Below are 25,034 nucleotides of genomic sequence, written 5' to 3' on the forward strand. Positions count from 1 at the left end.
TCCTGCTACCTTGTAAGTGGGGAGTTGCCCGTCACAGCAGAGATGGCCTATGAGGCTGGGAAGCACTGCCCACCTAAGCAGGTAAGTGATCAGCCCAGTGATGCCCTCCTCCAGTGGGCTGTTATCCATCATGTGTGGTTCAGCCTCTGGCACTAACTGCCACATACACTTAGAGAGGAAGGGAGGGTAGAGAACTGAACATTCTTCTGAATTCCCTGCCTAATGAGAGAGTCCCCAAAATGGAGTAGCAGAGGAATTTCCCCATCCCCTGATATTAGTGTAAGAGATACAGATTTCGCTTTAAAGGGGTAAAGAGGGAGCTGGGGTGATAGATGTACAAACCAGCTATTGCCTAGTTATACCAGCACTGGAAGTGTTTGGAAACTGGTTGTGTGTAGGGGGATGGGGGTGTCCTTTATTTATTTTATTTTATTTTATTTTATTGTGAATTTCTGCATAAGAAATGGGTTGGGTAATGTAAGAGAGAGGTGTTCCCTTGGGTGGACTCTAGAAACAGAAAATAAACATGGATGTGATATTTATACCTTGAGGCTGCTTTTAGAAATGAGGATAAAGCTGGCAGGAGAGGTGGAAAACCAGGTATTTAATTGGAAAAAGTCAGAGGAAAGGCACAACAAAAATGAGTGATGATGAAGTAGGTGCTGTTCGGGTGAAAGGAAAACTAAAAAGAGAGAAGATGTAGTCTAGAAAATGTGCTAGGTTAAAAAAAAAAAAGAAATTGGGCTAAATATGGAGGAGTATGAAAAACTGAGCTTGTTAGCGTGAGTAAAAGTTAGAGATAAGTTGGAGATGGTACCTTCCATTTTCCCATCATACTAAGGACATGGCCTTGGGTTATGTAGCAGTTATAACTGGTTTTAGCAGCCATTTTTAATGGGTGTTTTTTAGAATTTGGAATGGGTTATTAAAATGCTATCTATTCTGATAGCATGGAAAGGAAATTGGTGCAGGTGTTAATTTAAATAATTTGTAATGTAAAGAGCCAATAAAGAGGTCGCAGAATGTGAATATGGTAATAGGTTTAATGTTAATTAGTATTTTAATAGATTATAAAAGGAGTAGCTTTGTTAACTTGGGGGAGCACCAATGAACACCAAAAGCATAGAGTTAGGTTACCTGATTAGAAAGCTGTCAGTAGACTGATCAGCTCATATACCATTCCATCTTTGAATGTGAGTATAATTGTAGTACCCGTGTAAATGGTAATTGTATGTCTGTTTGCTTAACTAATAATTTTTCTCTTAAATAAGTTCTATTGTTCAAAGTGTCATCCAGGGTCTACTGCTAAATTAAATTGTCTGTACCCAACCTAGAGCCTCAAACCTGCAAACTAAGTTTGGTTTATTGTATCTTATCTTTGACAATTTAATATTAATTGGGAAATTTAAAAATCAGGTTCCGAAGGCAAATAGGTATTTAGAGAGGAAATAGGCCAGTAAGAAGGTGTGAATAGAACTGAAGTTTAGGCAAGGGGTGTAAGGGTCTGAATTGCGTATAGCTTTGATGTGAAGGAGTAGGAGTTCACTTTACAGAGCTGCTAAAATGAGATATTCTAGTCTATATCGGTACCTATTTCTTGCTTTACAAGCACCTAGAGAGATTGCGTCTTGAAACATTACTCTATATACAATTTAAAAACATGGTTCTACTCTGAAAATTGACTCCTCTTCTTAACTCAGTAGACTCAACTTAGTACCCACTTCCTGTGGGTATTCAGTCAGGTCTACTTTACTAGCAAGTTTTTGTTTTACTTCAGTTAGTCCTGCAGAACCAACACAGCTCTGGGACAAGGAGCTGGACTCTGTTCTGGTTCGTGCATCAACAATAGCATTGTTACTTAAATTCTGATTGCACAGTCTGTTAATGTGTGTGAGGCAAAAAACACAGTACCCAGGTTGGCTCTTCAGATGGAAAGTGAGTCAGCAGGGATGGCAGTTAAAGGAATTATTTTTATTATATAAATGGAGCAGGTAAATATGTTGAACATGTTTTGCTAAAACAGTTCTAGTAAAATCTTTGATAGCTTCCATATGTTCTACTACTACAAGTGTCTATTAGTGTAATAGAGTAGTACACCACAGAGCAATACCCTGCAGGACCCGAACCAGTTCTTAGTTTTCTTTTATTTGCTCTTTCTTCTGTTAAAATACTTGTATCTGAATTGCAAAACATTGTGCAAGTACAGACTGGTAGGTACTTGTATCAGATCAGTGATCTTCCCCTTTTTCTTCTATATATGTGGCTGCTCCCTTCTGTATTCCCTTTAGTGTATAGTATATAGAGCAATATAAACAAGTCTGTATTGAATTTGCTAGTGTTTTATGTAGCCTGTTGTATCAGGGGTCCGCAACCTTTCAGAAGTGCTGGGCCGAGTCTTCATTTATTCACTCTGATTTAAGGTTTCGCGTGCCAGTAATACACTTTAACGTTTTTAGAAGGTCTCTTTCTATAAGTCTGTAATATATAACTAAACTATTGTGGTATGTAAAGTAAATAAGGTTAAAGTAAATAAGGGTTTTTAAATGTTTAAGAAGCTTCATTTAAAATTAAATTAAAATGCAGAGCCCCCCGGACTGGTGGCCAGGACCCAGGCAGTGTGAGTGCCACTGAAAATCAGCTTGCGTACCACCTTCGGCACACATGACATAGGTTGCCGACCCCAATATATATGTGTATGTCATCAGTATATATGAACATACCAGCCTCTGGGGCAAGTGTCCCCTGGCATTTTGTGGGTGAGGAAACTAAGTTTGAGCAGCAAAGAATCCTGTGGCACCTTATAGACTAACAGACGTTTTGGAGCATGAGCTTTCGTGGGTGAATACCTACTTCCTCAGATGCATGTCTGGACATGGAAGTTTGGACATAGAAGGAGGGCTGAAGTGTTCAAGCTCTGTGAGAGGGGTGACCCAGTATGCCAAGGAAATTTCTTCATTCATAGTTAATTATCCTTTTGTTTATCAGTCTGTTAGAACTTACAATTAAGAACTAAGTCAGTGAGTTAAGTAAAACTCTAAGTTAGCTTCTTTAGTCTTCTATAGCTCTTAGCTCTTTGGCTTCTCCTAAGCTCTCCATCTCCCACTCAAGAATTGAGGAACCTGGACCTGAACTTTCTTGGCATACCAGAGGCAAGGCTGGTCCTTTCTCTCATACCAGGTTATCAAGGAAGGGTGTGAGTATATTAATCAAAAGCTTTATAGGCATAATACCACATGTATCTCTAGATAATATCATTGCCTTTGTAACTCTGATTATTTTACCATTTGATTACTATTCCATTTATCGCAATAAAAGTCTTTAAGGCTACATTTGTCTCAGTGTGAGCATCCTTGTCATACATCCCAAGTGTCCTTGCATACTCTGTGTAGCCTAACTCTGGGGCAAGAACCTTATTATCTTCTGACCAGATTAATTGGTGAGCCTATAAGCCATATTATATTAAAACAAGAATATTAACCTCCTTAAATCAAGCAACATTGTCTACCATCCATCTTGGGCATTGAGAAACCTGGACTATCAGACTCATTTGGCATGTCAGAGGCAGGGCTGGTACTTTGTCTCTCACCACCAGGTCTTAAGGAAGGGTGTAAGTATGCAAATCTAAGAGCATATACAAAGAGTGATATCGCAGATATCCCCCATACTGGATTATTCCTGTCTGATTATGTGGCTCAGAGCTTTTCTGGCTTTATTACTGATCCTAATAAAAAATCACTGCTTTGCTTTGATCTCAGTGTGAGTGTCCTGGCTATGCCCCTTGAGATTCCTGACAAGATACTGAACTCATTGGTTTTAGTTCTGTGTAGCCTGATTCTGTGACCAGAACCTTAGTACCTTCTGATCAACTGAACAAGTATTATTACCTATTAAAAGGATCAGGTAACATTATAATATTATATTATTTAAACTTTTTGTTTCTGTTTTCTTATTTAAAAATGTTATAATGCTAGCTCACTGGAGAAGGAGGAAAGGTTTGAGGCTTCATTTAATATGCAAACTGCTCTATGATCCTTGGATGAAAGGTGCTATGAAAACATACAATATTTCTTTATACAGTCTTTTTTGGGGTGTCTTATACTGATTCATGTCAACAGCTTCAAAGAAAACAGCATCCAGTGGTCTCTGTAGTCATGATTAGACTCTATTAGTACTGGCTAATATAGCTGTTGAAATTAGGCCTCTGACTTGTGAGCGTTCTCTATGTCGGGGATTTCTCATTAGCATGTGTGGCTCACTGGCTCTAATTCTCTAGCTGATGTTTGAATAGCTTGAGCAAACTCACTCTGTTATAACCTTTAATAACATTTAAGTCGGAATAGCCAGGAGTGGAGGCCAGGTATCTTCAGACATTGGGCCACTTGCTCCAAAAGTGGCTGCTCATAGGCTCTTCTCTTGCTGCTGTGTCAGTAGGAATAAATTTAAGAGAAACAACAGGCAAAATATGTACAACACTTTCTTCCTTAAAAGTTAGGCAGCCGAATGCCCTAGATTTCAGAGTGACTAGTATTTCTAAAATGGATCAGTCACAGGACAAGTAAGCTATCTTGGACCAAGTGAAAATCCAACACTTAACTTGCCCAGGGAGGAGAGGTGTACATCTCTTTTTCCAGAGAAGGACAGAGGGGATTAAGAAGGAAGTAAGATTAGCTGAGATAGGAACAGGTGAGAGACACTCCTTTAGTTCACTTACGTTGTTCTCTCTTTGCAGGCAAGTGGGATCTATCCTGTGACTGACTGACTTTCTGGAAGAGTGAAACACATTATAGGCTGATTAGAGGCTCAGCAAACACTGGTACCTGTTTTTAAGTGACCTCACCGCTTCTGCTTGGCCACTTGAAGCAAGGGCAGAACAGAGACCAACGGCATCATGGAAGACAGCTCTCCACATTCCTTTGGGCTTGGTGTATATCATAATCATAAAGTGACTCTTGTTAATGATACAATCCCCAGGGCTAAAAGGCCCTTAGACTTACTGGAGGAGGATGAGCCCCTGCAATCAGATGCTAAGAAACGGCGCCACTTGAGTAATTATTGTAGCACTCCATGTCCTTCAAAGAAACTACCGCTGTGCTCCCCAGATTCTGCCTGCTTCCTAGGCTCCTCAGGCTGTCTGGATGATACTGAGCTGGAGAACTTTGTCATCAGAGTTAGTCTTCCAGAAGACAGTGTGGTAGCCCTTTCTGTGAATACAGCCAGATGTTTTGATGATAGTGAGCCAGATGACTCTTTGCTGGAACCCTCAGATGATGAACAAGGGAACTCTCCCTTCAATTACACTGAGGAAGAATGTAGGGAAATGTTAGCAGATGATTGCTTAGGAGATGACCAGAACTCCACTGGAGAGAGTGCTTTAGTGAATCAAGATGTATGGGGACAAAGTGAGAAGGAAGTGAGTAGCAACTGTAGTTTGGCATCATTCTGCCCTGAAGAAACAGAGACATCATTCAGGACCATAGATGAGTTAGTAAGTAATGAGTGTCTCTCTCAGACTGGTTCTTCAGTTAATCCTGGATATTTTCAAATTCTTGAGGATGAAACAGCTAATCCTGAGGGTAAAGGATGCTTGAATGTGGACTGCTTGAAATCAAATCAAGTCACTTGTACACTATTTGATTGTGATCTTCAAGGGCCTCTAAATCTTTCCCCAACTGATGCAGACTCAGTAGATCAGCCAAAAGGGGATGATGGCTTGGAGGAAACCGGCAAAAAAGCTTCACAAGTAATGAGAGATGACCATCTACAAAATGCAAGCAAGCAAAGTACAGAGTGTGATGAAATCAGTTCTAATAGCTTGGTTGTTGAAGAGTCCCTTGAGTGCCTGGCTTCTGAAGAGCACCACAGTGGAAACCTGGATAGTGTGGAAAAGCTGCCATCAGAAATCAAAGAATCATCTCCCTTCTATGATGCACACATTAAAACTTCCACGTACTCTCCTGACCCTTCCTGTGGTCAAAGTAAGGATAAAATGGAGAATCCAGCACCTGTACTGCTACTGCATCCGAAAACCTCTAATGTCATTTTAAATCAGGACCCTTCCAAAGGAACAGACAATGGATTATCAGGGACCTTTGGCTCTCAGAAGGAAGATTTGAGCCAGGAATCCACATCTGTTGAAGAATTGTCAGACAATCCTAAAGTAACAACACATACCTCTGTCTCTTTACTCTTATAAAGCAGCCTTGCCTAAGTGTTTTTAATAGAAAATATTTAATTTGTTTAAAATGTTTAAAAGTGAAATGTTTTTGTCTTTCAACAAAGCCATAAGCTTATGAAGCAGAACAAATGGACAGTAGGGTGGATGGGTCAGACATGGTTTTTATTTAAACATTATAGTTCAGTTGTCAGTAGCAATATCAGAGTGCATACATGGGTTTGCAGCCTTGCACAATAAGTAAGCTTTTCTATAGGAAAATAATGCATCTTAATGGACACAGGAGTGTCTTTTTTTGTCAAGCTAATCCTCTTTCTCCTCCTCTCTCCAGTTAAACTCTGTAGCCTTAGACTGGAACTGTGGGGAAGACAGTATCTGTGGGAAGAAGCTAGGCAAAGTCATTCCTGTGCCACAAGTGGAAGAAAGGTAACATGTTATGCATCGTTTAGCTCAACAATTCTCACACTGGTTTATGGAGCACTTGCTGGGGGTCTGGAGAGCTGGCTGCTCTCATGGTAATAACTTTTCTCATTTCCACTTGCTAAATTGCATGTAAATTTATTTAATGCCCTGTTAGGTAATATTTTCCACGTAAGCGATTGCTGTAGTTGTCACAAGGGTTACTTGTGAATGGGAGAGGAGGGAATCCAAGCTGTTTTGAGTCTGAGAGGCGGTGTGTGAGACACTATTAGGATGTAGTTCATATTATGAATGTGTGAGAACACCTGGTGTGGTCACTGTTCCCCTTTATCCCTTTGGTTTCCAGCAGATGGCAGCAACAATACAACTCTCCAAAGAGAGAGCATGTTAACTGTCCAAGCAGGCAGTATTCAGTGCTGTCGTAGCCCTGTTGGTCCCAGGAAATTTGAGACAAGGTTGGCTAGGTAATATTTTTTATTTAGCAGAAGTTGGTCCAATAAAAAGATATTACCTCACCCACCATGTCTCTTTAAAGCAGGCAGTCTGTGAGATGGGGGAAGATGCCGACATAATTTTCTCTTACCCCTAGATTTGCTACTTCCTTCCCTCCACCTGCTTCACCTCTTCATTTCACTCACAATGGTGATTTCTGCCATTGTCATTCTTCAACTTTCCGTAGATTCACTGCTAATGGGGGACAAGCATCCTGTCCTCCCACAGGCTGAGAGCAGACTCGTCAGCTGTCCTGCTCCTAGGAGTGGCTTGCCAGATCTCCCCCTTACAACTAGTGTGTCCAAAAGAATAGTGCTATAAGGAACTTCTGTCTGTATTTGCCACACAGGGAATCATGGTGCTGTTTGTTCCATGGACCCTTGCTTGACAGGTGCTTCAGAAGAATTAACTTTCTTTTTCTTAAAGACCGAAACAACGGATATGCATTTCCGAAGCAGAACTTGAGCAAAAGAAGCGTATTTATATCCAATGTGTGCGTGCCCATGTAAAGAATTCCATGGATCCTACACCAGGTAACTTGCAGTAACGGTTGGGAAGTGAGGAAGGTACAGACCAAACCAAAAGGGCCAAATTTGTTAGTTTGCATTCAGCAAAGTTGTTTCAGATGGTATCATTTTTTAGGCAGCAATAAGAATAATGTCGCCTGCTCCACTTATGGAGACTATGGAGTCCAATCAGTGTTACCTCTAATTTTTCCCACGGTTGTGCAGAATTTTATGTGCACCAATATGGAGGTGATGTGTGCACCAATATGGAGATGATGTGTCACACAACAAAATTCATGTGGTGGGGGTGGGGCTGAGGGGTTCGGAGTGTGGGACGGGGCTCAGTGCTGAGGCAGCGGATTGGAGTGCAGGCTGTGTGTGAGGGCTCCAGCTGGCGGTGCGGGCTGTGGAGTGGGGCTGGGGATGAGGGGTTTAGGGTGCAGGCTGCCCTGGGGCTATGGTGGGGAGAGAAGACTCCTCACAGCAGCACCTGTGCTGGGAGGAGAGGCACCTCTCCTCACCGTGGCAGATCCAAGGCTGGGGCCACAGGCCCTGGCGCCTCTCCTCCAGCCGTGGCAGATCTGGGCATGGGTTGGGGCTGGGGGAGAGGTATCTCTTTCCCTGAGCGCCTGTGCGGTGCTTAATAGGCTGCTGCGCGACCGTGCAGCTTAGAGGGAACTTAGGATTCAATATGTAACCACCCCTGCTTTGAGACTACCTCAGAAGCTGGGATAGACAAGGAGTTTGATGCACATGCTCAAGTTGTGTGGTAAATGCAGGTATACAGTCAAAAATTGGCACTTTGGGCAGTGAGGGCATTGCACTTATAAATTGACTATAAAATGCAATATGGGAGAGGTAGACATGGGTTCTTGTCTCTAGCGGTGCTTAGGGATGGGAGGCCATTCTTTCCAGCTGGCAGCATAGAACTTAAAATTGTGAAGCCGTTAACTTAAGTGCCAAGTAGTAAGATTTGAAATTCCTGCTAATACCTTCCAAGCCTCTTAGGCTGTGCCCCTCTCAGATCGGTCATACAAAAGCTATTGCTGACAGAAGGTAAAGAAGAATCTCCACGTAAAGAGCAAACTTGAATATTAGATGAAGAGCTACACCTGAAGGTACATTTGTGGGTGGAACTGAGAAACTCCAGAGGTTAAAGATGGCCCTAGTGGCTTACAAAGATGGCCTCAAACTGTGTTCATTTGTCAGGCTTTTCATGGGTTTGGTAACTTTTCTTTCTTGAGAGTTTCAAGAAACTGACAGTTGTGCCACTGCTCACATGGAGCTGCCGTTTCTCTGGACAGTGCAAACAGCTGCCTAGCCACGTGGCTGCTTTCCAGTGTATAAATATAGCATAAGTAATGCAGAGGGGACTATGCGAGGAAAGCAAATTATGAGCCGTTTTCTCCTCCTTTCAAATTAACAATGCAAGGCATATGTTCTGAGTCATTCATCAGGCTCCTGCCTGATTTGCTACAAGGCTGGTGGGTGAAATGGAAGATCCATTTCACTGAGGAAGAATGTTGTGTGTGATGCACCTAATCTTTTTGCTTCTTAGTGGAAGTGTCTATATTGTTCCAAATAACTTTTAGGCTTGGAATGTAGCATGGCAGGTAGGAGGATTTTTTCCAGTTGGGTCACAGAAGAACCTTCTCAGTTGATTGGGTTTGATTCTGAGCGGTGCCTTTCTCCATGCACCTATTATCCCAGTGAGAATTTATAATCAAACCCTGTCAAGGAGCCACAGCACACGTATTGTAGCTGTGAGTAATTCTTCCAGGAATCTAGGCCAGAAAGCCCACCAGATCTGTGCCTTTCCACTGCCTCTTGCTGGGAAGGGGTAACAAAACAGGTGACTGAAAGTAATACCTTGTTATGCCACCACTTTGGTTAAGCCTTTTTTGTATTGTAGGCTGTCACTTGTACTTTTGGTAGCATAGCATTTAACTTCATTGTTCACACACTTCTGCATAATCTCTCCCACACTTCTGTGTTGTAGCATATCCCTTGTCTATCATTCGTATGTTGCCTGTTTTGATTGTAAGCTAGTTTGGGGCAGGGACCTTGTCTTTTTACCTGTCTGTATAGCACCTAGCACAGTATTATAAAAATACAACTTTTTCTATGCTCATGTTGGTGGCTTTTGTGGGCTAAACCACTTAGAGGTAACAGCTGCACTAACTGCCAACCATTCAGTCTTTATGGATATTGGATAGTTTGGAAGGAGTCCATTTTCCGAGCTAACTTTTCCCTGTCTGGCAAAGTGAACTGACCCAGTGCAGAATAAACCTTTGGCTTTGGGTGTGTGCATCTCCTCCAAGAACTAGGGAACAGAATATTTCCTATGAAATAGATTTGTTTCCAGCTTTCCCCATGAATCTAAATGCTGCAGAGGCTGTGTTCTAGCAGATATAAAATTGTGATGTGATTTGAACATCTGTTTCCAAATGACTGGCTGAAACTGTCCATAATTGATCACAAAGAAATTTGCCAGCTGACCGCTAGCTTAGTATTCAAATTTCATATTGCTCTTCATTCAACCATAAATAGAATCAATCCTTCTTGATGAGAGCCTCATTGTGGATTCTGTTTGGTCCGGAATCATTTGTCACTAGTGATGAGGTTCCCTATTTTCATAACTGGAAGTGACTATAGTGGCTCTTGGCATAGATTGTTCACCAGTATTGTTACTTCATCTTGGTCTAAAAGAGAGAGGAAACCCCCCTCCCTTTTTTTTTAAGGGCAGGCGAAGAACAAATTTAGCGGTGAGTTGTTTTTTTTTCCTCTCCCTCTATATATCCTTCTCTTGCTTTTCGCAACATTGTTCAGTAAATGTGCCTTTGCAGTGTATTGACATCATAATTGTGCATACTAAATAGTGCTTGCACCACCTGCTGCTCGGACAACTTTCATGGCATCATGTGGACTCTCTTCAGACTTGTGAGCTGTTTGGTACCTGGAAAGCAATACTAGCTCTTGCAATTTGGTATCTAATAGCTTCTCTCATTAAGAGCTCCTCTGCTAGTAAAACTGTACCAGGAGTTCTGTCCAAGGACAGATTGACACAGCATGTTAGATATACAGGGCTGCCTCCACTTGGAGGTGACCTGTTTATCTCCTCTCTGGAAATGCATAATTTGCATTGTAATGCTTCCCAACTCGATCATGCCATTGGCAGCCTGGCAAAGACGTGATGAAGCTGGATCCTCTGGGGCAGAGAGAGAGGAAGCAACTTGTGAAGTGCCATAGGGAACTGTTAGGACCTGATTTTATTTAATACCTTTATTTAATAAAGATAGTTAACCTTCATAAATTAAAGTGTTGCAGACAAGGAGGATTAAGTAATACAGGGGATCTAAGGGCAGAGGTTAAGTGGGTTCTTCTGATTTCACTGATGCTCTTGGATATAAAATATGGGAGAGTGGTCTTCTAGGGAGAGAATCTATGGTGTGGGCTGAGCATTCCTGAAGGAGGAATCCTAATCACAACCACATCTGGGAAGAAGGCTTGAACTGGTTCTTTCAAACAAATGAACCCCCACCCAAACCCATAATAAATTCAAATCCTGAGAAGCAGGATGAGTTTGGACTTTAGAGTGTATGGGCTCTGTTTGTACAGCAGGTTGGGAAAAGTGCCTACTCACAGTGAGACTTAGATTGTGTTTGGGGTAGGGGCAGCTTCTGGGAGTCAGCTGTTCAATGGTAGCATCACCTCCATCCCTCCTCTCCCCTCCCCCAAGCCAACACCAGTGTGAAAGCTGAAGCTTCTCTAGTGGAAAGCCAAATGCAACAAATAAGGGGGCTGGATATATATATATATATATATTTTAAGGGAAGTTTAAGACTAGTCACCAGACTTTCAAAAGAGCTTAACGTCCAGAAGCTCCATTGAGAACAGTTGGAGATTCTTGGTATCTAAGTGAGAGCTCAGCTCTTACGAAAATCTGAATGTAAATGTATTGCTTCTCTCTGTTTTTTGCTATTTTGGGAGGATGGGGATGGGAATATATCTGTAGGTGAAGGAAAATAACCCCGTGGTCAGGGAACAGACCTTGGAGTTGAGATCCAAGTTTTATTCTTGACTCTCAAGCAGACTGACCGTGGCAAGTCACTTTGTCTCTGTACCTCCCTTCCTTTTTCTCTATCTGTAGATAGTGATGACAATTTTTATTGCTTTCTCTGAAGCACTCTGAGATCATTGGATTAAATAGTGCTAGAAGCGCCAACTATTTGAAGAGTCCAAAAATTCCAAGGAGACCAGATGCTGCTAAAGAGGTGCAAGGGATTATTTCCACTGTACAGTATTGGTTCTCCATTGTGATCTAAGAACCATTGGTAGTCTGGAGAATTGGCAAATTACATAGTGTTGGCTTTCCTTTTCAGCTGCTAAAAGAAGCTACAAATCTTAAGTGGCTGCTTAATGTTACTCTTCTAGGGAAACAATTGCTGTGATTGCCAATGGAAAGAGAAGTAGCTTATGTTTTTGTAAATGGGTGGAAGAAATGTCCATAAAACATTTTAAAATGTGCCCCATGCTATGACACTTTTGAGATGCTCTGCTGTAGGGAAGAACCCTGCACTGGCCCTGAGGGAGTTAGGAATGGACAGAAAAACCTTATGGAAAAGATGAATTGCCAATTTCTGTCTTATAAATAAAACTGCGGTCCTGAATCTGACCTTTTCTTCTGGCTTTACATCACACTGGGGTAAAGCAGAAGGAAAGCCAGCTGAACAGACTATTGCATTCCCCTAATCTGTGTCTGGTGTACAGAAGCCTTAACAGCTCTACACCAGTTTTCTGTTACTGCCCCAATGTACTAGGGCTTTCAACGGGTAAGGAGATCTGGCCAGAGTGCCTCTGCACTCTGTCCCCAGCAGCTGAGAACAGAAAACAGATCTAAGTTACATCAGCCCTACTGGCACAAGGTTTGGGGGGGTGGGGGATGGCCCAAAGATGGCATGACTGAAATTCAGTCAGAGGCCCTGGTGTAAAAAGAGTAAGAACTTGTGGGAAGTTGCTAAAGATAGATAAACTAGAAGAAACCACAAATCTTCCAGTGACTTGTAATCTAATCTAAATGGATTGAAAGGATGAGTTGCTGTCTGGACTGAACCGCTCTGCAACATGTTCATGGTGGGTATCTGCATGTTGTTAGCCCTCTTGGCGCTTTGCGTTTCTCCCTAAACAGTAATGGCTGAACACAGACCGTGGACTTTCAAAGCGTCATCTTTAGGAAGTGTGCTGTAAAATTGAATGGCCTCTGGTCAGACTTGGAACTGGTCACTTCAAACAGAAGCTGATGCTCCAGTGGGTGAAGGAGAGGTGCGGCTAGTCTACACAGATGCCCTCAGTAGGCCATCACTTCCTGTGGAATGAAGAAGTGTCTCATGTAGAACCACTACTAGTGGTAGCAACATGACTGCAGTAGCAAGAAGGAAAAATACCTGCATTCATGTTGGTTGAGGAGAGGCACTGTTTTTCTGTTGGTAGCAACATCATAACAATGGACTTCTGCTGTAGTGTGCATCACAAGTAGTGTGTAGTATGTAGTCTCAGCCTGCATTACCAGATACTGAAGTGAGGAGTGGGCAAGCATACAAGCATTGCAGATATGGTCTGAGCTATTTTGTGACCTGGACACACAGACTCGTGTATCTTGCCAAACCATCCATTGCATTCTCTTGCTAAGGATTCATGATGTGAGGCCTTTGGAGAACTACTGTATCTACTGAAAGGGCTTGTTTTGTGTAGCAGGTAACACTGCTGTATGAGCAATAATGTTACATCCTTTTCAGATGTAAGTGACTGTGGACAAGGGTGTCTCTTGCCACACTCTGATTATAGATATGTGCAAATGGATCCTTGCAGTGGGCCATCATTGCAGTGAGGAGCTGAGTCCACTACTTGGAAAGCATCATAGCAAGTAATATCCTACTCATGTCAATAGCAAGTGTCTGCTTCCAGGGAAATGTTGCATAAGTGTCCCTGAAAACGGACATGTGTAGACCTCTTGTCTTTTTGGTAGACTCTGTTTGTCCCTTGTAAGATCTGTCTTGAGGACCAGGAGCAACATTAAGAGCTGGGGCCAGAGTTCCCATGCTGCTGCTGTCTTTTTTTCCAGCTTCATGTAACATGCTTGATCTCCCATTAACAACTTACTTTGCTGAATTGCAGATGCATTAAATGAGTTGTACGCTCTGATGAATAAGGTTGCCAGCAGGGAGTACCGAACCCAGGACCGCAGATGGCAGCATCCATCAGACCTCACCATGAGGTATGGAATCAAATGTTTGTAAGGAGGGGCGGGAGCAGAGGAAAGCCCCTTTTGCAATGGGAAACGAAACAGGCTATACAAAATAACTTGTTCAGGACGTTATTTTTGTTGGAGGTGTTTTGTTTGGTCTCTTTTTAAAAAATTCACTGTAAGAATATGAAGTAGCTAAGGCCTGAACGTTGACCTTTGTTTGAAATTGTTATAACTTGAGAAGGAAGGTCTCCTGGATTCTAAATATCTGTTCAGAATGTAATGCTCACCAGAAGTGTCTGACTGACACTGTTGGAAACAAAACTTCAAGGTGACAGCACAAGTGTCTGGTAACACTGTTTCTGTGTTATCTTGCGAGTGTAACACTTATTTTGAATTTTGTCCTCCCTAGAGGAGGTTCCCCCCACTTCATCTCCAACTCTTCAGAGAGGCTCCCAACACAGGAGTGAGTTGTGATAATGACCTGTAATATGGACGCGTGTCTTTCAGGACTGAAACTGCCAGGCCACTTTGCTGTTTTAGGCCTTTTTAATCATGATAACTTGTGCTGAACCACTGTTGTAGAACTGAAAAGCTGTCGGTGTGAATTTCCGGAGGCAGACAGATGCTCCTTCTAAATAACTATATTGATAGTTAATTTTTTTGTAAGTGTGACCCCACCCTATGTCTCATGGTTCCCCAGATGGCTCTGCAGTTAATAAATATTATTTCCTAGCCATGTTGATATATCTGCCCAGGCCAAATGAAAAGACTCAAGAGGAGCCAACTCTATGTGCAGAAGGAGGAAGGCAGCATCTGATAGCTAATATGGAAAAGCTTAGTTTTCCTGCATCCGAAAGTGTGTTGCAAACAAGTTAACGAAAATGGAATTGGGTAGTGGGAATTCTTTTGATTGTTTTATTTTAAGCCATTGTAGGAAGTATTTTGAGGGTTTTTGTTTGAACAAAGCCAGCAGCTTTTTCAGAATATGCTAGATCCAAGAAATGGCAATATTTGCATGACAACAGCTCTTTCTGTGGGAATTTATTTCTCATTTAACTGTCATGAACCAAGCAACCTTCAGACTCCTCTGGCAGGCCATGGAGACACAGATCTCAGCAAGAAGGGTAACAGAAAGCACTAGATAATGCTCCTAGAAGGATTCTTCTTGTACTCTACTACTGTACTTACCATGGCAGCGTGGCAAGATAACTTTCTTTTAAAAATTTTGGCAATAGAAAAGTGTCTGCAGACTGCAAGTGCCATGGGACGAGGGAAGGCATTTGCAAATTAGCCACTGTTCCTGCTGCTCTTGTATGCATGCTTCTACACACCATATTTGCCTTAATTATTCTGTTACCTTTATTCCCCTTCTGTTCTTGCAGAAAATACCCAAGGTTCTCCAAAAAACCCACCCAAAAGTGCAGCCTTAAGCAATGGGTGAGCCGGAACTTGGCCCACCACCGTCGCTTCCAGGACATTCCTGACCACTTCCAGCGCAGCTCTGTCACAGCATCCTCCAATGTCTGAGCTACTTGTTACTGAGGGAGTGTGCTCTGGTTTTTTTTCTCCATTTTAAAGTTAGTTTTTAACTGTCCTGTAGTTTAGCTGTTTGTCTCTTGATTGTTTGACCTATGGATTGTTCTGTTTTTTAATAAGGCCAGTTTGAGGATTTTGTGTGTCTTTGTTTTGGAGACCTTCAGAACCTCCTTTTTAAATACAGGTTAAATATGGGATCTGTTCGGTACAGGTAACTCTTTGTAGCATTTCTTATCAGTATTTTCCTTTGAAACAAAAGCAAGCTTTCCAGAGAGCAGCTGACAAGCAAAGGTATCCCCACTGTTCAAAAGGGAGTCACACCTAACAAGAAATCTAATGGATATAATGCTTCAGCTATGGGAGCCGGATGATGCAATTTAGAATGGAAATCTTTTTGCCAGAGCCTGAGCTCAGAACAAAGCTTTTACGTTTTTTTTTTTTTTGGCGGGGGGGTGGGGGAGGGAGGGGAACTGCTAGGTTCCCTTTGGACACCATTAATGTTGGAATCACCTGTGTGGTCGATGTCCTTTTTATGAAGGTTGACAAAGGCAGTGTTCTGGGTTGACATACCAAGTTGGCATAAATTAAGGGGCAATTGGAGAACAGCCTGTTTTCCCCATTCCTCAAATTTACTTGCCTCCCTTGTTTGTCATCTTCAGTTATAAGCTTTTCTTTGTAAAATGTTACATGTAGATTTGCACTTTGTTCATAGTGTTTATAAATAATTTGCACTTTCTAAATGTCTCTTGGTTTTGATGCTACCCAGTGTGCTTGGGGGTGTGAGCAGACCCTTTCCTGTCTTCTGCCCTTTCTTGCCATGTAGTTTCCTACCCATGTTTCAGGAATAACACAACTGTAGCTAAAGGAGCCAACTTGCTCTAGTTGGAGAGCTGGTCTGATGGTCTGAAGTGAAGACAGTAGAGAGATCTAAACAAACAGCAGGGAGAGAATGTGTAGCTTCCTCCATATGTTTAATAGCAGCCTTGACGTGAATGCTTCCTTAGTCACTTACCTATTTTCTGGTGAGTCCATATTGGCTCTTCTGCTGCACAAAGCCTTTCTTGGACCCCATCAACAGTTAAGTGGGTGTGTTCTGCTCTTGTGTCCCCTTACGATAAACAGATTCTTCAAGGAGGCTTTTTATTTTTGTTAAAGGCAAGTTAACCAAGATAGCCTGGGTCACTGCAGTGAAGAAAGATGAAGCTTTCATGACCATCCTGTCTAGAAAGTGCCAGAACAAAGGGCTGCTGGACTGGCACCTTCCTTCCTTGTAGGATGAGGTGGAATGAATGATTAACAATGGCCTCCTTACCTGCTCTTGGCTCATCAGCTGTCTCAGTGTAAATAGCAGATTTGGTTATTGCTTTGCATTGTGTAGTTCTAACCTAGTCCGTGGGGCAGAGCAACAACACATTGTAAAATCGACAAGTGAAAAATGAAGATAATTTATTGAACTGAATACATTTATTATTCCCATCTAGGTATTTATAGAAATTTAAAGTGACATGTATCTCATACAAACTACTTCAGGGACTTTAAAAAGCTTAACAAACAAATGTGGAGCAGCTGGCAGAGCAGCTCTCTGTGCCTCAGACGTAGGACTTCATATTGCCTTATTTGTTGTGTCAGTATGGTATATTGGGTCTAAGGAGGGGCCCAGGCTTAGCTAGCATCACTTATCACCATTCCTCCACAAAAGACCTGTCTTGTAGCAGCTGTGGATTGAGGAATGGGACTTATTCCATAATTTGTCAGTTGTGTGGTAGTAAGTAAACACATAGAAATCCCATTGTTACTAGGCACATCCCATAGTTCTCTGTAGCTTTGGCAGCTTAACGAGGAGGAAGTTCCCTTGTAGCTAAAATCAACTTCCCTGAGAAGGAGGAACTCAACCACTGCAATGTTAGATTCTCTCACCGGACTTTATAGCCTCAGACACATACTCAGACTGCCTTTAAACCTCCACCTCCTGTTCTTACTAGTTACTTACCCCTCTAAACAAAAACTTGACTGTTGTGTGTGGGTGACCATCATTTTTATAAAAACTCTTAATGGAAGAGATCACCTCAAATAGGCAGGAGTACACTTCTGTTCCACATCCCTTAACCAATTTTTGTCCAGCCATGAGTGTTTGGTTCAGGCAGGTTTGTTTTCTTTTAGTTACATAGAAGGTGCTGAATGAAAACTAGAATTTATGAATACATTTTAAATGAGAAAGTATCAATAGAGTCCATGGTAGCTTTGTGTGTTACACTAGTTCTTTTCTACTGTATTAAAGGACCATTAAGCACAGACTGTATAACTCTTTCCCCTAAATGCTCTATGTAAAGCATTTATAAAGCAATCCATCAACAGTGGTTGACAAAATTATTTCTTGAGTACAGTACATGGAGTAATAGCAACACGGAGTCAACTTCACGCCCTGATTTTCTCTGGCAGCTGACAGGAAAAATGACCAGAGCCAAGCATTGAACAAGTCAGAACCATTTGGCAAATCTCAGTCTTTCCCCGTTTATCAGATTGTCTCGTGGCAGATTTTACTAATGTAATTTAAAAAAAATAGCACTATGCCCAGGTTTTCTTTTTCAGTGTCTCCCTCTGTGTTCATGTACTATATTTTACCCTTGTGTAGCACCTTTCAATTTTGGATCTCTAGGGGCTTAACAGTTCACTCACCTTATTAATCATCGTTTTATAAGTGAAGTGACTGCGGCACAGAGAGGTTAAGTAACTTGCCCAGAGTCACACAGTGAGTCAACAGTGGAGCTAGGACTGGGACCTAGGTCTGCCTGACTCCTAGCCCCTTGCTCTAACTTCTATATACTGCATGTGTTAATGAAAGAGAACATTTTGCCTGCCACCATGGAGTCCCAGGAAGGCTATTATAAGGGTGTGTCAATTTGCCACTAGTCTGTAAAGGCTGAGGTGGGAGTGTGCCCAGTTTTTTAGGCTATGACAACAGCTGAAACATGCATCTTTTAGAAAATCTCTCCAATCAGAAGTATCCCCAAACCAGAATAGCATCTCTTGTGATTTTAGCACTCTAAATCCTACTTGTGGGGAGCCTTGCATAGAATGGGAAAGTCGTATCGCTTGGCAGCTACTGACTGGGGAGGTGAGATTGTTTGCACCATTCTTACAATGGCCATTGTCTTGTAAGCCAGTGAGTCCCCCACGTATTTTTTTGGCTGTGCATCTCGAAAGGGAGTTATTTGTGTGTGGTCCTAAAAGACATCCCTTTGCTGAGGATTTTGTTGCTAAAGCCTACCTGTTCCTATTACTTGTATAATAAAGAAGGGGCGGGAGCTCTTGGATTAATCTTTTTCTAGAGTGTTTGGAAAACAAAGCAAGAGGAAGTAGTGTCCATAGTAATATGAGTTAAATTGCAGAGCCCATTCCCCTGGCAAAGGCACATCAGCTAATGATACTTCCCCCAAAAAGCTAAGAAGTAGCGTTGGGTTAGCTGATGTTGTTGTAGGAGTCAGGCTGAGACTGGCACAGCCGGGATGCTTCAGACCTATCTCAACAAGTGATTGATAGTCACTAACAATCAGCCTTGGCACTTCAGAGCTGGGGCAGGGAGTGGGAAGGATACAAGCAAGCAGTTCTGTTAGACAGTGGATGCTTAGAAGCTGTACTCCTTTATGTATGAAGATTTCCAAAAAATTTTCATGCTAGCCCCTCTTAGATTTTATGTTTCTTTTGTAAAGCAGCTATTAAACTATACACAGCAGTCAGGAGACTATTTGTATTAGCCTTTTCTTAAAGCAGTTGTTCTATTACCAGTTAGCCATGCTGAGACCATGAAATGGCTCTGAACAAGAAACATGTTGTAAGATCTTTCACTTGAGAGGATGGTGGTGTCTGTACAATATGTGCTGTGGCTAGGGCTGGCTCTGCTGGGCTGGAGAAGAGTAGGCGGATGTGGGGACTTCCTTCTGAATCTGTGTTTTGTGATCTTAATATTTCTCCCACACACATTGGAGCTGCCATAGGGCAGCTTTGCATTTTCTACAGACTCCAGGTTCACAGACAGTCTTATTGCTAAAGATTTCGTTCTTCATAACTGTACATACTGTACCTCAGAGGTGCTGCAAGGGCAGAAAAAGAGAGATTGTATATGTAATGCTCATGGCAGGACAAATTACATATTCACTTCTGGAATATAGGTAGGGGCTTTATTATTATCTATTATGTCCACTGTGGTAGTGCCCAGTAGCCTCAATGAGGAATGGAGTAGTCCATTGTGCTAGACATCCCCTACCCCCAAAGGAAGATCTGAGCCCTGTGATTAAATGTTTTACAACTTCAATTCTAGTAAGAGCATTCACCATTGTGTTGCACTCTTTATAGCAACAGCAAGTCAATAATGACCCCCAAAGCTAATGAACTACAAGTTCTAGCTGTTCTCCTCTCTCAGCAGTCGATCGGACCTTCCTGCCAAATCTTTTTGCTGCAGTGTAATTGTAAAAGGACGGAAATAAAATATGTACTAGAACCTGTCATAAAAGTTGATAAACTTCCTCCTTTAACCTCTCACTTCCCTCTAGTTTAAAAGTCAAGGGAATCTGATCTGATTTAAGGGCATGTCAGTTACACCAGCTGAGAAAGGGGTATTTGTGGATATAAATACATTACGTTTAGCAATTGGTTGCATCAGGTGAGTTTCTCCTTATCAGTTTAAAAGGACAGTGAGATGCTGAAAAGTGAAAAATGGCATCATGAGGTTCCGTCATTATTGTCTCTCTCTGTGGCTCCACATCAGACTCCTTCAGCTTGTAAGGAAAAAGATGGCTGTTCTAGCTGCCAGCCCTGTGACTCCATCTGGGATCCGAAATTCAAGCTGTGCCTTTCCTGGCTCTGTCACTAATTATAAAGGTTCTGCAGTTGGAACTTAGTTAAACAGAACTGATGGTGATGCGTGAGCCAGAATGGAATGCAGCTCACTTTCTCATAGGTGGGTGGGCTAAGAGGACTAAAAAGTAGGGAAATGCTTATTTTAGTCTGTATGGTCAGCGGGTATGACTGAATTCACAGCAGGGGGAGATCCATGGAGAAAGTAGAGGACATTTTAACATAGTGATTTTGTCGATCAGCATGTTGCTTTAACAAACAAAGATTCGCCACATATAGTAGTTAGCGAGTCTGTTAGTGGTCTCTATACAGGTAAATCAATGATAGTTTAGGACATTGTGATAGTAAGCCTTATTGCAAATCTGGAGGAAATTACATATGGCACAACGTGCAGAATGAACTCCATTCCCTCTTTGTCTGCTAGGAACTGAAATCTGATGAAGCATATGACTGCCCACATCTTATATCTCTGAAATGCGTGTGGTGCTGTGATATACACTTTTGAATGACATGACTTTTAATATCTTAGGCAAATACTAGAATTAAAATCTGTTTTCTCCCCATTCACATCTCCTCCAGTAAATTGTTAGCAACTGAGATTCTACAGACACTTTCAGGCATGGAGGTGTGTTCTCCTCTAATTAACTGTCTGTTTAAAATGCATAAATGTTCTAATTTTTCTTAGAAGAATGAAGGAACAGAGTTTGTGCTGTTTCTTAGCGTACGGGGGAAGTGACTGAGAAGTTGATGGCAGTTATGATTGTGAATTGGAAGGACGCCCTATATTGAACTGTTTATTCCACATCGCCCTCTGTGGTACAGTTTCACTAAACTCTTATGTGGGGGAGGAATATATTGACTAAATTAGTGCCTATAAGCACAGGATTATTGTGCTTTTAAGAAATAAAGTAAGTGGTGCTTAACTTTAGACATATGCTGGCCCGGAGGTACTTTTCTCTTATTCCTTTATTGTGCACATCGACTATGCGTTGTTGGTTCCTGGAAATCAGTTGAATTAGTCTCCAGCGACTGCACACCATCAGCAGAGCCATTTAGATGTTTGCTTTGTTTTGTTTTGTTTTTTATGTTCAGTGGAAAATCACTTATTGCGGGGCTCTTTGGAATCCCTTCACTCTAGTGCACTCCTGCTTGCTCCTTAGCATACAGCAAAAACTACACTTTAAAAGCAAAATCACACTGGAAAATCTGGGCATCCTTTAAGGTGATTGCAGATCATACACTTTTTTCTTTTTTTAAATGCATGTTTGTTTCTTAATGCACTGCCTTTTTCCTGATTTAAGGGTAACATTTTCAATAGTGCCTGAGTGACTTAGATGCCTGCGTTCCATTTTCAACACTAAGTGCTCAGGAGCCTAAATTATACTGAATGAGACTTGGGCTTCTAAGCACCTAAGTTGCTTTTGAAAATGAGTAAAATTTTCAAAAGGGCCTATATGTCTCTATCTCTCTCCTTTCCTTATGTAGTGCCTCTTTAGATAAAGTATATTCTTATTAAATCCCTTCAGTTGATAATGCAGATGTTTTCAGGAACTAAGGGAGTCAGCTGCATTTGATAGCTTGGAATTCCTTTCTGGTACGAGTGGATTTGCTTCCTAGCCTACATTTGTTTTTCTCGCTAATAGCATTATTACCTTACCTTTAAAACCCGCAGTTATGGAGCATAATGATACACTCCTTTTGCCAGCTGCCACATCATGGCTTGAATACTCAACTGTGAACAAGCATCTATGCCTCACATTTTAATTTCTTCATCTCTAACAACAAGCACGTCACTGTTGGAATAGAAATAGCTTAAAAACCTGTCACTAGGAAACAATAACACTTACTTTCAAAAATGGGGAATGTTCTCTGCATTCCCAGAAACATTTTTGCATAAAAAACATCACCCTGATAATTTACCCAGGCTGACTTTCCACAGCAGCAGCTAGGTTAGAGTTTAGGGCCTTGTTTTCTTGTCTGCACCAAGATTATGACTGAACATCTCTTATCATTTTGTACATGCCATACCATCTGTTCTAAGTCTTCCTTTATAGGTAGGCTATGGATTCTGAATGACGTTTCTTTCTCATAAGATGCGTACTAAGCCTGAGACATTCCTGTAGACATCTACTGACTAAGTAGGGCTGTGGCTCTACTTACATTGTCGCTTCTTGCTCATCTTAGCCCACAGCCTAATGAAAGTTAACCCCCCCCCCATTGAACCTTTACTGCTTCCTGCAGCTAGGGAGAGGGAGAAAACACCTAAATTCATGATCCCTCAGATCTGGGTAGAAGGTCCCCACCTTCTATTTCATGCATTTTGCCCCAGTGTAGACCAAGAGGAGTTATCACTAAACTTGGGTATTTGCAAGGAAGGATGTGCCTTGAATCTTTTATTGTACATTAAAAAGTGGTCATTGCTCCAACTGTATCAGAGGTATTGACCTCTCCCTCTTGGTGGTGGGGAGTAGCTTTTGGCTAAAGATCCAATTTAGAAACTATGAGTTAGACTGGCCCCCCTCCCTGAAACTGGCAGTGGGGAAGCCCTTGTTTATAAAATGTCTCTGCATGCAGACCTCCCAGTGTCTTTCTCCTGGACTGACTACTTGAGAAAGGCTAATGGATATCAAGGGGGGAAGATGTCTGAACGCAGTGACTGCCAGCTTGTTTCTTTGCAGTGGCTTTTGAATCATTATCTTGCTTGAATGCAAATTTGTTTGCAATGGGAGGATTTAAATCCTATTTGGGCCAACCCATCTTAACATTTGATGGAATGATTAGGATCCCATGTTATCCCCCAGCATGTATGGAATGGCCTTGTAGAATAATTAAACAAAAACATATAAAAGCCTGCTGGCAAAGCTCTGATAGTAAATCTCTTCCATTTGCTGACCTCTCCCCTACCAGTCTCAAAACATTGCAAGTCACAGGGAACTTGTCAACTTATGAACATAAAGCAGTTAGTAAACTAGAGGAGATGCCTCCCTTCCCTCCCTACGTTTGTGGAGGAGTGAGGAGGGACTCTTAACAGACACCTGGCAACACATGGTCACGATGAATAGTGGAGACACGAAGTGGAAGGAGAACAGATCCACTCACTGGAACCCCAGTAAAATAACTATTTAAGGAATGTCCTTGCCCATCATTGGGCAGGGATCTTTTGGAAGTGAATGAGATAGCTGTCAGCACTAGAAACCTGGTATCCTTGAATAGCAACCATTATCATGACTTTGTTTTTTGGGTTTTTTTTCCACTAACTGGCTACATTTTGTAAGGACCATTTGTTACACTATAGGTGGAATCAGTAAGGCCCAGTCGTAAATATCATGAAGAAATGGTCCAAGTTCTCCTGGAATCAAAACAACGGTCGGCTTCTTGTCTCTGTTGATCTGTGCCCTACGGTGTTTTGAATTTCACCCTGCTTACCTAGGATGGATTACAGCATTGGAGAACAGGAGAGATGGCAAAAATAGAGACAAGTGCTGTAGATCTCAACTGGAGAGCAGCCAGCAAAGTAGTGACCATCCAGATGGAAACTGTAATGTGCCTTTGTTAAAAACAAACATACAAAAAAAATCCCACCTGCAAAATGTATTACACACCAAACATGAGTGCTACGGAGTGAGATTAGAGTACACAGCAGCCACAATCCTTTTCTCTGCCACTGTCTAGTTTTTCTTTCTCGTTTCTCTGAAGAGAAATGGCAAATGCAGCCTGAGCCCATGTTGATGCTGTCAACACGTGGCAAGAGTGAAGCAAAATACAATTAAATTTTTGTGATCTCCAAAGCGAGACAAATCGCTCCAGGAGAGAGAGGAGGCGGGAGGGTGGAAGATGAGTCTGTTAGGATTTGTTACAGCCTGGGTGAATTGTGAGTCTGATACAGAATTGCCTGAGGCATCAGTTTCGCAGAAGCTTTTCCTTCTCAAACAGTGGCTTATGTCGAGGGGGTTTCCAGGATTATTTTTCTCTCTCTCCAGTTGTCTTTTGCAGAGCAAGGGCAAGGAGATTTATGCCAGAACTTGACAACCAGTAGGCCTCTACAAACCACTCCAACAGTATTTCACTTCCCCAGTCATCAGGGCTCAGAAGCAGAGGCAGAGCGAGAAATGGAGTCCATCTATCGGATGGCGGGCCGTCATGCTTCGATTATATTCACTGAAGTCTTGTTTTTTGGAAACTAGAAGAAGGGGAGAAGGGGGAAAAGAGGGGAAAACGTAGAGAATACTCAAGAAAAGCCCTCAGAGATTTGTTCCGTGTAGTGGTGAATTTGTAAATGGTCCTCTCGCCTGCTGCATAATGAAAATGGGTCAGGGTTGGGGCTGGCGTTAACACTGCCTACAACTGCTGGGCAAAGAAACAGTCTGTGTACTTGACTCTGGACTTTAAAGGCCCAATTTATCATCAGCTTGCATCTTGTGCAACTGTTTACACCAGTGCAAAATGTTATGATTCTGCTTGATTAGCATTTCCTCCCACTTTGCACAAAGGTAAATGATTACACAACGGGTAGAACAATGATAAACCGGCCCAATCCAGGGGTATGTTATGGTCATGGTGTGACTTATTAGCATGAGTATTGTTTCTGAAATACATAAACTGCATGGAACCTCAAATTCAGATGCTATCAATGAAGTTTACAGCAGTGTTACTCCAGCGAATGGGGATTAGAATTTTATCCTATTTCTTTGGGCAGCCTGCTGCCCAGTTATGGTGCACAACCCACCCAGGGAAAGCCAAGGGTTCACAACTGCAAACTCTGCACCACCTAGCTGGGTCTACTGCCTGCTCAGTGTTGCTGGGGCAA

General features: G+C 42.0%; 2 protein-coding genes across 3 annotated transcripts in view; one reads left to right on the plus strand and one right to left on the minus strand.

Annotated features, from left to right (window-relative positions):
* The first annotated feature begins 4,875 nt into the window (after nucleotides 1–4,875).
* S100PBP (S100P binding protein) lies at nucleotides 4,876–16,113 on the plus strand. The gene is made up of 5 exons (XM_050932614.1): nucleotides 4,876–6,157; nucleotides 6,504–6,598; nucleotides 7,511–7,617; nucleotides 13,765–13,864; nucleotides 15,220–16,113. The coding sequence occupies exons 1-5, from the start codon at nucleotides 4,889–4,891 to the stop codon at nucleotides 15,362–15,364; spliced, it is 1,716 nt and encodes a 571-aa protein (XP_050788571.1). The 5' UTR covers nucleotides 4,876–4,888; the 3' UTR covers nucleotides 15,365–16,113.
* Nucleotides 16,114–16,134: 21 nt separating this feature from the next.
* FNDC5 (fibronectin type III domain containing 5) overlaps nucleotides 16,135–25,034 on the minus strand; it is a 38,055-nt gene continuing 29,155 nt past the window's right edge. For both annotated transcript variants that reach the window (XM_050932641.1, XM_050932640.1), the window contains exon 6: nucleotides 16,135–24,407. In XM_050932641.1, coding sequence (XP_050788598.1) covers nucleotides 24,383–24,407 — 25 coding nt within the window. In that variant the 3' untranslated portion in view covers nucleotides 16,135–24,382. The remainder of the gene's footprint in view (nucleotides 24,408–25,034) is intronic.

This window comes from Gopherus flavomarginatus, chromosome 22, assembly GCF_025201925.1.
Source record: "Gopherus flavomarginatus isolate rGopFla2 chromosome 22, rGopFla2.mat.asm, whole genome shotgun sequence".
In the NCBI taxonomy this organism is placed as follows: Eukaryota; Metazoa; Chordata; order Testudines; family Testudinidae; genus Gopherus; species Gopherus flavomarginatus.